We start from the raw sequence: 15515 nt of genomic DNA on the forward strand, positions 1-15515 counted from the left end.
AATACCATGTAAGTAAAACATGTAAATACTGAAATCACAAAAGTACTAGGAGAAAATATAGATGAATATTTTATAATCATGAGAAAAGGCATTTCTAAGCCTGCCAGTAGGATAGAAACCTCAGAGGAAAAGACAGATCTGACAACATATAAAAATCTCTGTAAGGAGGGGCGCCTGGGTGGCGCAGTCGGTTAAGCGTCCGACTTCAGCCAGGTCACGATCTCGCGGTCCGTGAGTTCGAGCCCCGCGTCAGGCTCTGGGCTGATGGCTCAGAGCCTGGAGCCTGTTTCCGATTCTGTGTCTCCCTCTCTCTCTGCCCCTCCCCCATTCATGCTCTGTCTCTCTCTGTCCCAAAAATAAACGTTGAAAAAAAAAAAAATTAAAAAATAAATAAATAAATAAATAAATAAATAAATAAATATATATATATCTCTGTAAGGAAAAATAAATGGGAGGGTTGGGGGGGGAGGGGTTGAGTAAAGATAAAACTGAAGCTAAAAAAGAATGAGGAAAATGTGCAACATTAAAAAAAATAGTTAATAGTCCTATAGAGAATTTTAAATAAAAAACAGCCTAGTAGAAATATGGGTAAAATGAAAAAGGAATCACAAAAGAAACACAAACCCTCAAAGAAAAACTAATTAAAATGAGACATTTCTGCCCAATCAGATCAACAAAATTAAAAAAAATGTTAATGGGGCACCTGGGTGGCTCAGTCAGTTAAGTGTCCGACTTCAGTTCAGGTCATGATCTCACGGTCTGTGAGTTTGAGCCCCGCGTCAGGCTCTGTGCTGACAGCTCAGAGCCTGGAGCCTGTTTTGGATTCTGTGTCTCCCTACCAACCAGCCATCCATGGCCAACAAGCCAGCCAGCAGGTACCCCACAATCAGTGATGTGTTATACATTTCCAAACAACCGGTTTGGGGGGAAGATGGCTGACTGTAGCTGATTTGCTTATTTCTGTGGTATAAATACTCCCAACATGGCCAATTTCAAGCAACTAATGTGACCTCATTCTATGTGGAACAGGGAGGCTAATAATGGCCCTGTGAGCTGGCTCCAGCATACCACTGTCATGTTTGTCAAAAAATTTACACTAAAAAAGAACTGGTTAAATAAATCCTGACACAACCACTCAGTGAGAACAAAGTAGTCATTTAGAAATGATGATATAAGTGCATCTAATAGAACACATAAACTTAAGGGATTAAAAAAACCAAGTTTAAAAGTAAACATCACATAAAGAATAAGCTCATTTGTGTATAAAGTTTATGAGTATAACACAAACTAAAATCTGAAAGGCTGATATGCCTCAATGGGTGGGATTATGGGTATATTTTGCCTTTGTTTTACTATTATCTGATTTTTCTAAAAGTTTATAATAATCAAGAAACAAACAGTGGTCGCTTCCTTTTTGGAAAGATCACAGTACTGTATACATACAGTACTTAAGAATTTAGAATTTCAAGACTCATCATCATGATGTACAAAACCTGCTGTGGTCTAGCAACGTGCAGAAGTTTTAGTTTACTCCACGTTCTACCATTTCATCACCTTGCATTCACATATAGTTTTTACAAAGTACTTTTGCACAGTATCTCAAGTACCTAAGGTTATTCCATACTTAGCTTTAGCATCATTCCCCTGGGAGCTTTAAGGTAAGGTCTACACTAGTCTATTAAAATGCACTTCTGGGTACTTATCTGGGGTTGCTATTTCCATAGTCGAAACAAATATGAATCATTCTCAGTCTCATTAGATTTTTCACAGTACCAGAATAAGTTAATCTACATTTGTTTTAAGTGTCTGAAACACAAAATATGTTAGCCCAGTATGAATTACTATAGGAGATATACATTACTGGTTTCATTCAGCAAAGACTGATCACCTGCTCATGTGCCATGGAGATTGAGAAGAATAAAACACAGTCACTGTCCTCAGAGCTCAAAATTTAGTAAAAACCAAAAACATGTAAACAGATCATTAATGAAGAATGATGTGTGAGCACAGAGAAGGGAACAATTGTCTATGCTTCACAAAGGAAGTGACATCTAAGTTTAGTTTTGAAAACTTATTAAGCGCCTGTCAGGGAGAAAGGAAAATGGGGGAGAAGCCATTCCAAATAAAAAGAACAGTGCAAAAGCACAGAGTTGTCAAAGACCACGGTTTGAAAAGTGAACTCTGCATGGCTGGAGTAACTATAAACTGATCTAGCTAGAAGAACTTTTGGGGCCAGATTATGAAAGATCCTTGTAGACCACACAAAGAAGTTTGGACTTTCACCTTGTAGGCAGTTAGGACCCAGGTTTTAAGAAAACAGGCAAAAATTAGAGTTGTTTTTTTAGAAAGATGCCTCACTCTGGTGACTAATGAGAAGGCTGGACTAAGAAACTGACCACTAAAGATTTATTTAAGATAGCTCTTAAAATGGTTTTCAAACTGTGTTCAGGTCTCAATCATTTTTATTAGCAACCAAATTTTTAAAAAGTGCTTTTGCTTATTTGGGAAAAATAAATGTTTACCGTCGTCTTTTGAAGGGTGACTTTGGCATATCTGCTGTAGGGATCATCTGCTCTCCTGGCCTAACCCACATGATAGGCCCATCATCACTCTGGGACCTACACTGGAGTCGGAGGCTGGAAAGTGTACCCCAGGGCAAAGTCATCTAGAAGTCAGATAAATGAGTCACGTTAAAAAAAATCTTTTTGACTATTTACAAGTTAATCCCACTACCACCCAAAATAAAGCTCTAGGAAGTTGATTTTGTATATGAATAAATGCTATTTTAGATAGTAATTTATATGTAAAAAAGAATCATTGAAGTTAATTATTCTGAACCAATTTTTTAAACATTCCTATTCAAAACACTGGATAAAATGTAATTTTACTAGACAAAATTAACTTAACATTTTTTTCACAGAAAGTGTCCACTTAAATAATGATCAGAACTCTAATAATTGGAATTAACACTCACTTTCAGAAATGGTGATTCTTCTAACATATCAAGGAACTCTGGGAAATAATCACCAACTTCTTCATCTACTGCTCCAACAAGACTTATCTGCCGCATGGGACCTGCTCGGTAGGTGCCACAGCAGTATGTCCTGTTGACCTGAGATAAAACAAAAGAGGGAGGATAAAGGACTGAAGTGCACTATAATATAATTAAAGAATTATAAAACAGTATTGTTTCCAATGTTGCTATTTCTTTTACATACTATGAACTCAACAGTCTGTACCTTGGATAAAGCCCATAGTTACAGAAAGATGCTCTCGCACACTGACAAACACATTAATATGGTAAGTGCCACAAACAGAAATTTCAAAGAGCAAGTTAGTCTGTGATCCCAACATCTCAAAGAAACATTGAAGACATTAAGATACACTTAAACTTCTCTGAGAATGATTTTTTATACTTTGAAAACACTCTAAACTGATCTTTATTTTGGAAAAAAAAAAATTGGCAAATAAAAAGTAAAACTGGCAGGGCAGAGAAAATTAAAAAAAAAAAAAAAAAAAGAGAGAGACCACGGTCAGATTAATCTTCCATATCCATTTTGTATTCCCTAGTGAAAACCTTCATATCAGGCAAGATACCAGGCTGTTATCAAACCCAATCTCCCTCCCAGTTACTTGCATGTAAGATCCTCTACCCTAGGCAAAATGATCTTTTTGTCTACCCAACTTATGCCAAACTTCTACCTACAATGATTTTTCTCTTAAATATGCCCTACTTGGAATGTCCTCTTTTCTGTCAACCCAAATCTTGTCTTTCAAAGATCAGTTCTTTTTTTCTGGAAGCCTTCCTGATCACCCTTCATGATCTTTTCCTTTTGTGAAACACAGACATTTTCTTTACATCAACTCTCTAGTGAATTTAGGGCATATTTTATACCAATTTGCAGCCCAGAGAATCCAAGCATTCAAATGGAATCTACTAGTACACCTGAAACTAGTATTACACTGTATGATAACTAATTGGAATTTAAACTTAAAAAAAAATTTTAACGGAATCTACCAATTGATTCGATACAATCTGATATTATTCTTCTATGTCACTTCTTGTATTTTCTTAGGCAGAGAGAGAGGAAGACACAGAATCCAAAGCAGGCTCCAGGCTCTGACCTGTCAGCACAGAGCCCAGTGTGGGGCTCGAACCCACTAACTATGAGATCATGACCTGAGGTGAAACCAAGTCAGACACTTAACCGACTAAGGCCACCCAGGTGCCCCTTCCCACCTCCAATTTAAAATGAATGTTTCTCAGGGCACCTAGGTGGCTCAGTTGGTTAAGTGTCCAACCTGGTTTCAGCTCAGGTCATGATCTCACAGTTCATGGATTTGAGCCCACTAATAGTGCAGAGCCTGCTTGGGATTCTCTCTCTCTGCCCCTTCCCTGCACCCTCTCTCTCAAAATAAACAAACTTAAAAATAAACAAAGAAATAAATAAGTAAAATGTTTCTCAAGGATAAAGACAGATCCATGCATACAAATGACTAAACGAAAAATGTTGAATTCTAAGCAGAATTTCCATCTTGGATCAGTAACCAAACATTCACTATCTTAGTTATGGTGCAGATTAGATTGAAAGGCCTAATATACAGTTGTACCTTTATAAGGCAGGTCACTATTGAACATTAAAAAAAAAAAACTAAGAATCAATTGGGATTGTTTTAAATATCCTTTTGCCTCAATACAAGGCATAAATGATCATCCAGTTTTGTTTTGTTTTTTTTACTTTTTTAATGTTTGTTTATTTTTGAGAGAGACAGTGTGAGTGGGGGAGGGGCAGAGAGAGAGGGAGACACAGATTTGAAGCAGGTTCCAGGCTCTGAGCTGTCAGCACAGAATCCAACATGGGGCTCGAACCCTTGTACTGTGAGATCATGACCTGAGCTGAAGTCGGATGCTCAACCAACTGAGCCACCCAGGCGCCCAGACCATCTAGCATTTTTTACACAGTTCTTTACTATTAGTTCTTTAGCAACATTTTCAGAACCCACTATTTTTTTCTGTAGACAATTTAATAGCACCCCTATACATACACAATACAAACAACAACAACAAAAAAGGGCTTAGATCCTATTCTCAAATATCAGGGATTTCTTAACTCCTTACAAATCTTTCCGAAAATCACCTTATATGATCATTAAGCAGCAACTGCCCAGGACAAAATTACTTTCCATATGTATTTGTAGGAGTTACCTTCCCATCATTTGTATGAATGATCATCATGCTATGAAAAGTCAGAGGGGGCAGATTGGGAAAGAAGATGATCACGGGATGCAGATAAAGGAGAAGTAGGGAAGCTTTCTAAGCATTATTCTAACTTTTCTTAGCCAAGCACCCTAAAACAACTAATGGAGATTTACTAACCTTCAGTACCAGTTCTAGGAATCGCATGCTTTCAGGAGTAATAAATATCAGTCTCCCTACAACACCCCCACCAACTACTCCCAATTATCAGAAATTCCTTTACCAAGAAAGGCTTTCAAATATACAGAATAGGGGCATTTTATGTTAAGAACTACGCTAAAGACACATTACAATTTAAAGCTTACAGAACTCAAGACTAATCCTGAAAAAGCACACTGCTATGTGCCACTTTTGCTAGCTTGGAGATTATGCAACTCTTAATGCATTATTAATTGAAGGAATTCACATTACACACAAAGTAAGACTGAATATTTTTATATCACAGTGTTTGAAGTTTACATAATTTAATCCCATTAAATCAATAGCAATGAACTTGAAGACAACTTAAAATGCAAACACCTAGGATAATTAACATGTGACATGAATAAATATAAGCATCCTTTCCTATTTGGAAATAGGGATTTGAATTATTTTTTATATAAAAAATGTAGTATTATAAACTTTTAATTTATCCTGTGGCTAGAAAGGATGTAAAAACCAGCCATTAAACTGTGGCAAAAAAAAAAAAAAAAAGTAGTAAAGCTGAAGAATGGTGTATCACTGATGTAAAAATGTTCATAAATGCTAATGTTTATAAAGCATTTAAATAATTAAGTGCACAAGTTAGAAGATGGACAGCATTTATGACCAGAAATTCAACATGTACCAACTGTGTGACACCTATGCCAAACAAACTACTAATTCTACCCTTCTTCTTTTTGGAAAAAGAACTTCCTGGGCATATAGCCAATGAGCTAGGGTCCTCGGCAGCCAAGTGTGGCCTGGAACTAAGTTCTGGCCAATGAGATCTTAGTACAAGTTACGTATGTAATTTCCAGAGCATGCCTTTATAAGTAAGCAGCTCTCTACTTCCTCTTTCTGTCTTGAGAGCCAGGTTCAACTATGCAGACAACACAACCAAAGGGACTGGCAAAACTTAAAAGGAAAGGAGAATCCTGGATGACATATGTAACAGAACAGAGTTGCTTAACCTCTGGATATATTACTCCAGAGAAACTTTTATTTTGTTCCAGCCACTGTATGTGACATCTCTTTGTTACGGTGGTTTAGCCTATGTCTCAGATCTTGTATACTAGCACACATCATTTTATTGCACTTCACTTTACTGCATTTCATAGATATTATGCTTCATAGATAATTGACTTTTTACAAATTGAAGGTCTGAGGCAACCCTGCCAAGAGTAAGCCTATCAGCACCACTTTTCTAACATTTGCTCACTTTGTAAGCAAATTTTTTGTAATTCTCACAGTATTTCAAATTTTTCATTATTATTTTATTTGTTATGATGATCTGTGATCAATGCTCTTTGATGTCATTACTATAATTGTTTTGAGGCACTACGAACCACACCACACAAGACAGTGAACAATCCATATTGTGTCTGTTCTGCTTTACTGATCAGCTATTGCCCCCATCCCTCTCTCTTCTCCTCAGGCTTAGGCCTTATTCCCTGAGACACAACAAAACTACAATTAGTTCATTTAATACTCTACAATGGCCTTTAAGTGTTTAAGTGAAAGGAAGGGTCACAGGTCTCTCATTTTAAATCAAGAGCAAGAGATTATTATTATTTTAATTTTTTTTTGAGAGAGAGAGACCGTGTTGAGCAGGGAAGGGGCAGAGAGAGAGAGGGGACAGAATTCGAAGCAGGCTCCATGCTGTCAGCACAGAGCCCGACAGTTAAAACCCACAGAACTGTTAGTTCATGACCTGAGCCAGAGTCGGACACTCAACCGACTGAGCCACCTAAGCACCCTCAAGAGCTAGACATTATTAAGCTCAGTTAGGAAGGCAGGTCAAAAACCAAGACAGGCCAAAAATTAGGCCTCTTATACCAAACAGCCAAGTTGCCAATAAAGGAAAATTTTTGGAAGGAAATTAAAAGTGCTGCTACAGCGCAACACACAAATGATAAGGAAGAGAGCTTTACTGCTGATACAGTGGAAGTTGTAGTGGTCTGGATAAAAGATCAAACCAGACAACATTCCTTTAAGCCACAGCCTAACTCAGAGCAAAGGCCAACTCTTATCAATTCTGTGAAGGATAAGAGACTTAAGGAAGCTGCAGGAGGAGGCTGGTTCATGAGATTTAAGGAAAAAGGTCATCTCTGTAATAGAAAAGCACATGGTGAAGCAGCAAGTGCTGATGTAGAAGATGCAGCAAGTTTATCCACAAGATCCAGCAAAGACAATTAATGAAGGTGGCTACAGTAAATAACAGATTTTCTATGTAGACAAAATAGCCTTATATTGAAAGAAGATGCCATCTAGGACTCTCATAGCTAGAGAAGTCAGTGACTGGCTTCTAAGCTTCAAGGGATAGGCTGACTCTCTTATGAGAGGGTAATGCAGCTGGTGACTCTTAAGTTGAAACCAAAACTCATTTACCTTTCCAAAAATCGTAGGGCCCTTGAAAACTACCCTAAATCTATTCTGCCTATGCTCTATAAATGAAACACAAAGCCTGGATGACAGCACATCTGCTTACAATGGTTTACACTGTTGAGACCTACTGCTCAAAAAAAAAGATACCTTTCAAAATATTACTGCTCACTGACAATGTACCTGGCTACCCAAGAGTTCTCTAATGGAGATGTACAATGAGATAAATATTGTTTTCATGCCTTCTAACACAACATCTATTCTGCAGTCCATGGATCAAGGAGTCATTTCAATTTTTAAGTCTTATTATTTAAAAAAAAAAAAAAAAAAAACATTTTCTAAGGCTTTGTAGCCACCACAGATAGTGATTCCTCTGATGGACCTGGGCAAAGTAAATGGAAAGCCTGGAAAGGCCTCACCATTGCTAGATGCCATTAAGAACATTCATGAGGTGTCTGGGCGGCTCAGTCAGTTAAGCATCTGACTCTTGATTTCAGCTCAGGTCATGATCTCAAGATTCATGAGATCAAGCCCCCCGTCGTGCTCTACACTGACAGCGTGGAGCCTGATTGGGCTTCTCTGTCTCTTTGCCCCTCCCCTGCTTGCTCATGTGCACATGCTCTCTCTCAAATTAAAAAAAAAGGAAGATTAGTGATTCATACGAAAAGGTAAAAATACAATATTAACAGGAATTTGGAATAAGTTGAATCTAGTCCTCATGGATGATTTTGAGGGGTTCCAGATTTCGGTGGAGGAAGTAGCTGTGGATGTGGTGGAAACAGCAAGTGAACTAGAATTAGAAGCGGAGCCTGAAGATGGGACTGAATGGCTGCAATCTCATGATCAAACTTGAACGGATAAGGAGCTGCTTCTGATGGATGAGCAAAGACAGTGGTTTCTTAAGATGGAATCTGCTACTGGTGAAGATGCTGTGCAGACTGTCAAAATGACAAGGATTTAGAATGTTCCAGAAACTTAGTTGATAAAGCAGCAGCAGGGTTTGAGAAGTTAGACTCCAATTTTGACAGAAGTTCTACTGTGGGTAAAATGCTATCAAACAGCATCACATGGCACAAAGATATTGTTTGTGAAAGAGAGAGTCAATCAATGTGGCAAACTTCACTGCTGTCTCAAGAAATTGCCAGCCACCCAACCTTCAGCAACTACTACTCTGATCAATCAGCAGCCATCCACATCAAGACCCACTGCCAGCGAAAAGATTACGACTTGCCGAAAGCACAGATGACGGCAGTTAGCATTTTTTGGCAATAGAGTATTTTTAAATTAAAGTATGTACATTGTTTCTTTAGACATATTGCTATTACATACTTAATAGACTACAGTACAGTGCAAACATAACTTTTATATACACTGGGAAATCAAAACATTAATTTCCCTTGCTTTATTATGGTGGTCTGGAACCAAACCCACAACATACGCCCTTACTTTGCATACTAAGGGAGACAATACTCTGTACTAAACAGATGACATCCAGAGTATTAGCTCCTGCTCTGAGCTTTTAAAAATCTGTAACTAGGACGCCTGGGTGGCTCAGTCGGTTAAGTGACCGACTTGGGCTCAGGTCATGATCTCGCGGTTTATGGGTTCAAGCACTGTGACAAGCTCTGTGCAGACAGCTCAGAGGCCGGAACCTGCTTCAGATTCTGTGTCTCCCTCTCTCTCTGCCCCTCCCCGACTTGCACGCACATGCACACATTCTCTCTCTCTCTCAAATAAACATTAAAAAAAGAAAAAGTATTTAACTTAAGAAGACTGAAGTAGAAGAGTGGGCTCATATAAATAAAAAACAGGAATTATAGGAAAATTGATATCACTCATTGAATAAAAGTTTACTGTTTATTACATGTCAGACACTGTCCTAAATATAGATATAGCAAACCAGACCCACTCTTGGCCCCTGGAAGTTTACAGTCTAATAGGGAGAGGCAAACAGTAATCTAAACAAATATCTAATTATAAACTGTGACAAGTCCTCAGAATAGAACGAATAAATACACTGAGAAAGAGAACAAAGGATCCTGATCTAGAGAACAAAGTGTTCCTCAAAGTCACATTGAGCTAAAATCTGTAAAACAAGTTTAAAGGCAACAAAATCCCTTAAGAGTCGCCCTTTCCAATGAAGAAAGCTAATAATGCTAAACACAGAAAGGAAAAGAAAAAAATAAAGATGAGACTGGACAAATGAGCTATAGCTGGATTATGCAGAGCCTTGAAGCCTACACTAAAGGCTTTGGGAAATCACTGAAGGATCTAAAGTAGTAACAGGAAAGTTATCGATTTATCTTTTCAGGGCAGAGGGGGCTTGGCGTTTTTGTTTCTGTTTCATTTTCTCAGAGGGTTACTGAAAGAAACCAGTTACGCTTCTGTACTATTCCAAATAAATAATAAACTAAACTAGTAACAGTGGAGCTGATTAGAAAAAAGTAAAGAAAAAGGATCTGAAAAAATATTCAGGACATAAAATTGTCAGAACTTGGAGACACACTAGATATGACACAGCAAAGAAGTGACTGTCAAAGATGTCTCCCCAGCTCTGCCCTTTGCAACCCAATAGAGAAACCACTCTTTGGGTGGGAAGGTGAGGTCTTCAGTCTTGAACATGAGGAGCTTCAAATGTGTGGTGGGCTGAATAATGGGTTCCAAAGATATCCAGGTCCTAATCCCTGGAACCTGTGAACGTTACCTTATATGGCAAAAGAACTTTGCAGCTGTAAATAAATTAAGAATCCTGAAATGGGGAGAGTAGCCTAGTCTACCCAGGTGAGCCCTAAATATAACCACAGGCGTCCTTATTTCTTATAAGGAAGCACAGGGAGAATTGACTGCAGAGAAAAGAAGACAATGCGATGATGGAACCTGAGAGTGGAATGATGCACTTTGAAGATGGAGGAAGAGGCCACGAACCAGGTAATACAGAAGACTACTAGAAGCTAAAATAAGCAAAAAACAAACAAACAAAACCCAGATTCTCCTTCAGAGCCTTCAGAACTGTAAAAAGCTATAAATTTGTATTGTTTTAAGGCATTATGTTTATGGTAATTTGTTACAGGAGCAATAGGAACTAATACCAAATACCTCTAAAATGCCCAAGTGGGTATGTCAAGAGGGAAGCTGGGTCTGAAATCAAGTGATTTAGACTGAGGATATAAATCTTATCACTGGCACAGAAAATATAAAGAATTCAAAGAGTAGGGGTCTTGGAAAGATACAATTAAAAAAAAAAAAGCTGACAAAAAAAAACATAAAGGAGTTGTCAAATGGTCAGAGAAGAAGAAAACCAAGACAGCACAAAATAATGAAAGTCAAAATAAGAAAATATTTGAAGAGGTTTGGTCAAAATGTTGCTGAGACTTCAGTAAGATGAAGATGAAAAATGGAGGGGCACACGGGTTAAGCGTCCAACTTCAGCTCAGGTCATGATCTCACAGTTCATGAGCTCAGCCCCACGTCGGGCTCTGTGCTGACAGCTCAGAGCCTGGAGCCTGCTTTGGATTCTGTGTCTCCTTCTCTCTCTGCCCCTCCCTTGCTTGCTCTCTGTCTCCCTCTAAAAAATAAATAAAACATTAAAAAAAATTGTTTTTAAATGCCCATTGGTGACCTTAACACGAGAGGTTTTTCAGATAAATTATGAGGGCAGAAACAAAACCCAGTAGCCTGAGGAGAGATGAGAAAATGAGGACAGCAAGTGTAAACAACTCAAGAAGTTAGGCTGTGAAAATAAAAAAGGCTGGTAGAGAGGAGGAAATAAGATCAAGAGAGAATTTTTTAAACGGAAAGACCATGCAAACCTCAATAGGAGTGTATAAACTTTCATTCCCCCTAGCACTCTAAGAAAGTACGTGTTCCCCTACGACCTCACTATTAAGAATGTTATCAAGGGGCGCCTGGGTGGCGCAGTCGGTTAAGCGTCCGACTTCAGCCAGGTCACGATCTCGCGGTCCGTGGGTTCGAGCCCCGCGTCAGGCTCTGGGCTGATGGCTCAGAGCCTGGAGCCTGTTTCCGATTCTGTGTCTCCCTCTCTCTCTGCCCCTCCCCCGTTCATGCTCTGTCTCTCTCTGTCCCAAAAATAAATAAACGTTGAAAAAAAAAATTAAAAAAAAAAAAAAAAGAATGTTATCAAGCTTTTGGATTTTTATTAATTTGGTAAGAACTACCATCTTAGTAGTGTTAATTTCACTGTCTTAGGAATGAAGCTATAGATCTTTTAAAACAAGAGATTAAAGGGCCCTTTGTAGGGGGTGCCTTGGGTGGCTCAGTCGGTTGAGCGACCGACTTCGGCTCAGGTCATGATCTCACGGTTTGTGAGTTCGAGCCCCGTGTCGGGCTCTGTGCTGCCAGCTCAGAGCCTGGAGCCTGCTTCTGATTCTGTGTCTCCCTCTCTCTCTGCCCCTCCCCCACTCATGCTCTGTCTCTCTCTGCCTCAGAAATAAATAAACATTAAAAAAAATTTAAAAAAATAATAATAATAAAGGGCCCTTTGTATTTCTTTTTCTGTGAACTACCCATTGACAATGCTTGCTTATTTTTAAATTGGGTTGCTAGTATTTATTTCTCTTACCTATTTCTAAAACTCTTAATGGTTTAGGAAGGTTAATCTTCTATCAGTGATATGAACTGTATACAACTTTTCATAACTTGTCTTTTGACTGTGTCTACAGTGATTTTTGTTTTGTTTTGGTCATAGTTAGAAAGACCTTTTGAACTCCAAAGTTATGAAAGAATTCTTCCATGTTTTCTTCTATTACATTTAGGTCTACATTTTCTACATTTAAATCTTTGATCCCATTTGGAATTTATCTTGGTACCAGTGATATGGATACTAAGATGAATTCTAAATAAATACCCTGATGTCCCAACATGATCATCTTTCTGCCATCAGTGATTTGAGATACTGTCACTTTTATATATCAGAAGCCTGTATATACCTGGGCCTATTTCTAGACTTACTTTTCTGTTTCACCAAATAATGTTCATAAACTAATACTTATTTAATCATTAAATCTTTACTTAAGTTTATTTTTTGAGAGAGAGAGAGAGAGAGAGAGAGAGAGCGAGCACACGTGCACGCACATGCACAGAGGAGGAGCAGAAAGAGAATCCCAAGCAGGCTCCACACTGGCAGTGCAGACCCTGATGCAGCTCAAACTCACAAACTGTGAGATCATGACCTGAGCCAAAATCAAGAGTCGAATGCTTAGACTGAGCACCCAAGCACCCCATAATCATTAAATCTCTAGAACGTATTGGTATCTGGTAGAGCACTCCTCCATCACTGCTTTTCTTTTTCGTAATTTTGATGTTGGCTCTTCTTAATCGAAGAACATAATATATCTTTCTATTTAAGTTTTCTTTTGTGTGATGGTTTGATGTTAATGGGAAGAATCTGGTAAAGGTGAAAAGGTGAAGAGGACTGCTATTCAAACATGGCACACAAAACAAAAAATTTATGTCTATTCCTTATTAAAACCCACTGAAGTGAGAATAAAAGCTAAGGGCCATAAATCCCAGAAGCTCAAAGAGAACACAAGTAAAAACTGACAGATACATTAGCACATCATTTTTTATAAGGGGAAAAGTATACAGGGGAATTAGCAGACTGAGAACTTTCAATACCGAGTACCACATAGAAGACAACCAAAAAGTCAGTTTATGCTAAAGAATCATGGAAAGCCTAAGTAGAAGGTGGGAAACAAAGCATGGAGCTAAATGGGTTTAATATTTGTAAAAGAATTAGTTAGATCCCTCCACTCCACCTATGTTCCCTGCTCCTCACCCCATCCCATATTCTTTTCTTATCTTATTTTGTGGAGAAAGTGAACCAAAGAGACTATGGAAACAAAGATACCAGGCACAAGCATGGAACTGGGCCATTATACTGACAACAGACAATTAAGTTAAATTCCATATATTAAACAATGAACTCACCTACCCATTTCCATAGTTCGGCTCCAAAAATTCTGGCAAACAGGTATAAACTACTCTACTCCACTGGTAAGTAATCCCCTGGATTCTTAGCTGTACAAATTAAAAGCCCCAGAGAAAAGATCTCTAAATATTGACATTTGGAGCTTTTCTTATAATGATATGGCCAGATTCTCTACCCAGTCATCAGCGGCAAATCCCACCTATGTGTTCACAGTTTCTAACTAGTTTTGTACTGACTCATGTTTAAACATCAACAGATCACCAGACATTTAAAGAAAATATCTAACATCAACAGAAGATTAAAACAAACAAAAAAGAACTTGATGAAACAAACTACAAGAAAATTTCAAAACAAGTATGATTAATACCATTTAATAGATGAAAGACGATACTGGATCCATGAAACAAAAAGTTATTCAAATTAAAAAAAGGACAAGGTCTTAAATTCAAAACATCACAGCTGAAATAAATCAATAGGAGGAAAAGAAGATAGTTAAATCTCCCCAGAAAGTAGACAAAAATGATGAAGAAAAATAAAAGGAGTGATAAATAAAAGGAAAAATTTAGAGATTCAATCAAGAGGCCTAACATTCAACTAATAAAAGTTTCAGGAAAAAAGAACAGCGAAGACTGAGGTAAGGAAAGTAACAAAAATAATACAAGAAAACTTACCCAAACAAAAGGATACGTATTTCCTTATTGAGAAGGCCTAAATACTCAACAGAGTGAATACAAAAAGGCTCACACACAATGAAATCTGAGAAAATCACGTGGGTTGGAAGTGGCCTTCATTGTATTGGTAACATTTTATTTCTGGGCCAAGTGGTAAGAGCACAGGTGTTTATTATTCTTTACACCTCTATGTATGTCTGAAATAGTTCACAATAAATTAAAACACAAAACCCAATATGAAAATAAAAACCATCTTATGGCACATTATCCTCCATATTCTGAAACTCTGCAGTAAAGAGGTTTTAAAATGTTTCCAAAGAGAAAAAAACAAGACACCTAAAAATATCAGGAATCATTACAATACTGGAGTTCTCAATAGCAGCACCAGAAGCTTAAAGACACTGGAGTTATGCCTTTGTAAATCTCAAGAAAATGATCTCCAACCTAGAATTCCACACCTATCTGAACTACCAAAAAATGTAATGGTATAATAAAGACTTCAGACATGTGAGATCTTATTGGAGTCACTAAATTCAGTCAACAGAATAGTCACGGAATCCCAGGACGGGAGAAAAAGGCAAACAAATTTCAGGGCATACATGTATAGGACACATCAGATGTATACAGGACACCTACCTCTACATTTATTCTTACTGCAACATGATAATATTACAAAACCGTAAACAACCTAAGTGTACAAAACAGGAGAATAGTGATATAATCATACAACAAAATAGCAAATATAGTGGTTAAAATGAATTAGAGTTAGATGTATCAACATAATTCTCTAAAGCAATACTGAACCAAAACAATGCAAAATACTAAGTGTTAAATCACAAAAAATAATTATATGTAGTTTATATGTTCATACATGCATAGCAAAATATTACAAGATGCAGAGAAATAATAAACCACAAATTCAGAAGGATTTATTTTTCAGGAGAAAGAAAGCTTAGTATTTTATTATAAATGAAGGAAACAAAGAATTCACCTAATATAATTCACACATTATATGAGAATGGAGGGGGAGAAGATTAAGGGGGTGGAGGTGGGTAAACATCCTAAGCAAATGAGTAGT

The 15515-nt window shown here is 37.7% G+C and overlaps 1 protein-coding gene across 3 annotated transcripts in view; it reads right to left on the reverse strand.

The window, feature by feature from the left end:
* Positions 1–15515, reverse strand: part of RSBN1 (round spermatid basic protein 1) — a 47952-nt gene that overhangs the window by 11302 nt on the left and 21135 nt on the right. For all 3 annotated transcript variants that reach the window (XM_030324906.1, XM_030324904.1, XM_030324903.1), the window contains 2 exons: positions 2975–3112; positions 2523–2665 (listed from right to left, as the gene is read on the reverse strand). In XM_030324906.1, the coding sequence (XP_030180766.1) occupies positions 2523–2665; positions 2975–3112 (281 nt within the window). The remainder of the gene's footprint in view (positions 1–2522; positions 2666–2974; positions 3113–15515) is intronic.

Source organism: Lynx canadensis, chromosome C1 (genome assembly GCF_007474595.2).
Source record: "Lynx canadensis isolate LIC74 chromosome C1, mLynCan4.pri.v2, whole genome shotgun sequence".
Taxonomy (NCBI): Eukaryota; Metazoa; Chordata; class Mammalia; order Carnivora; family Felidae; genus Lynx; species Lynx canadensis.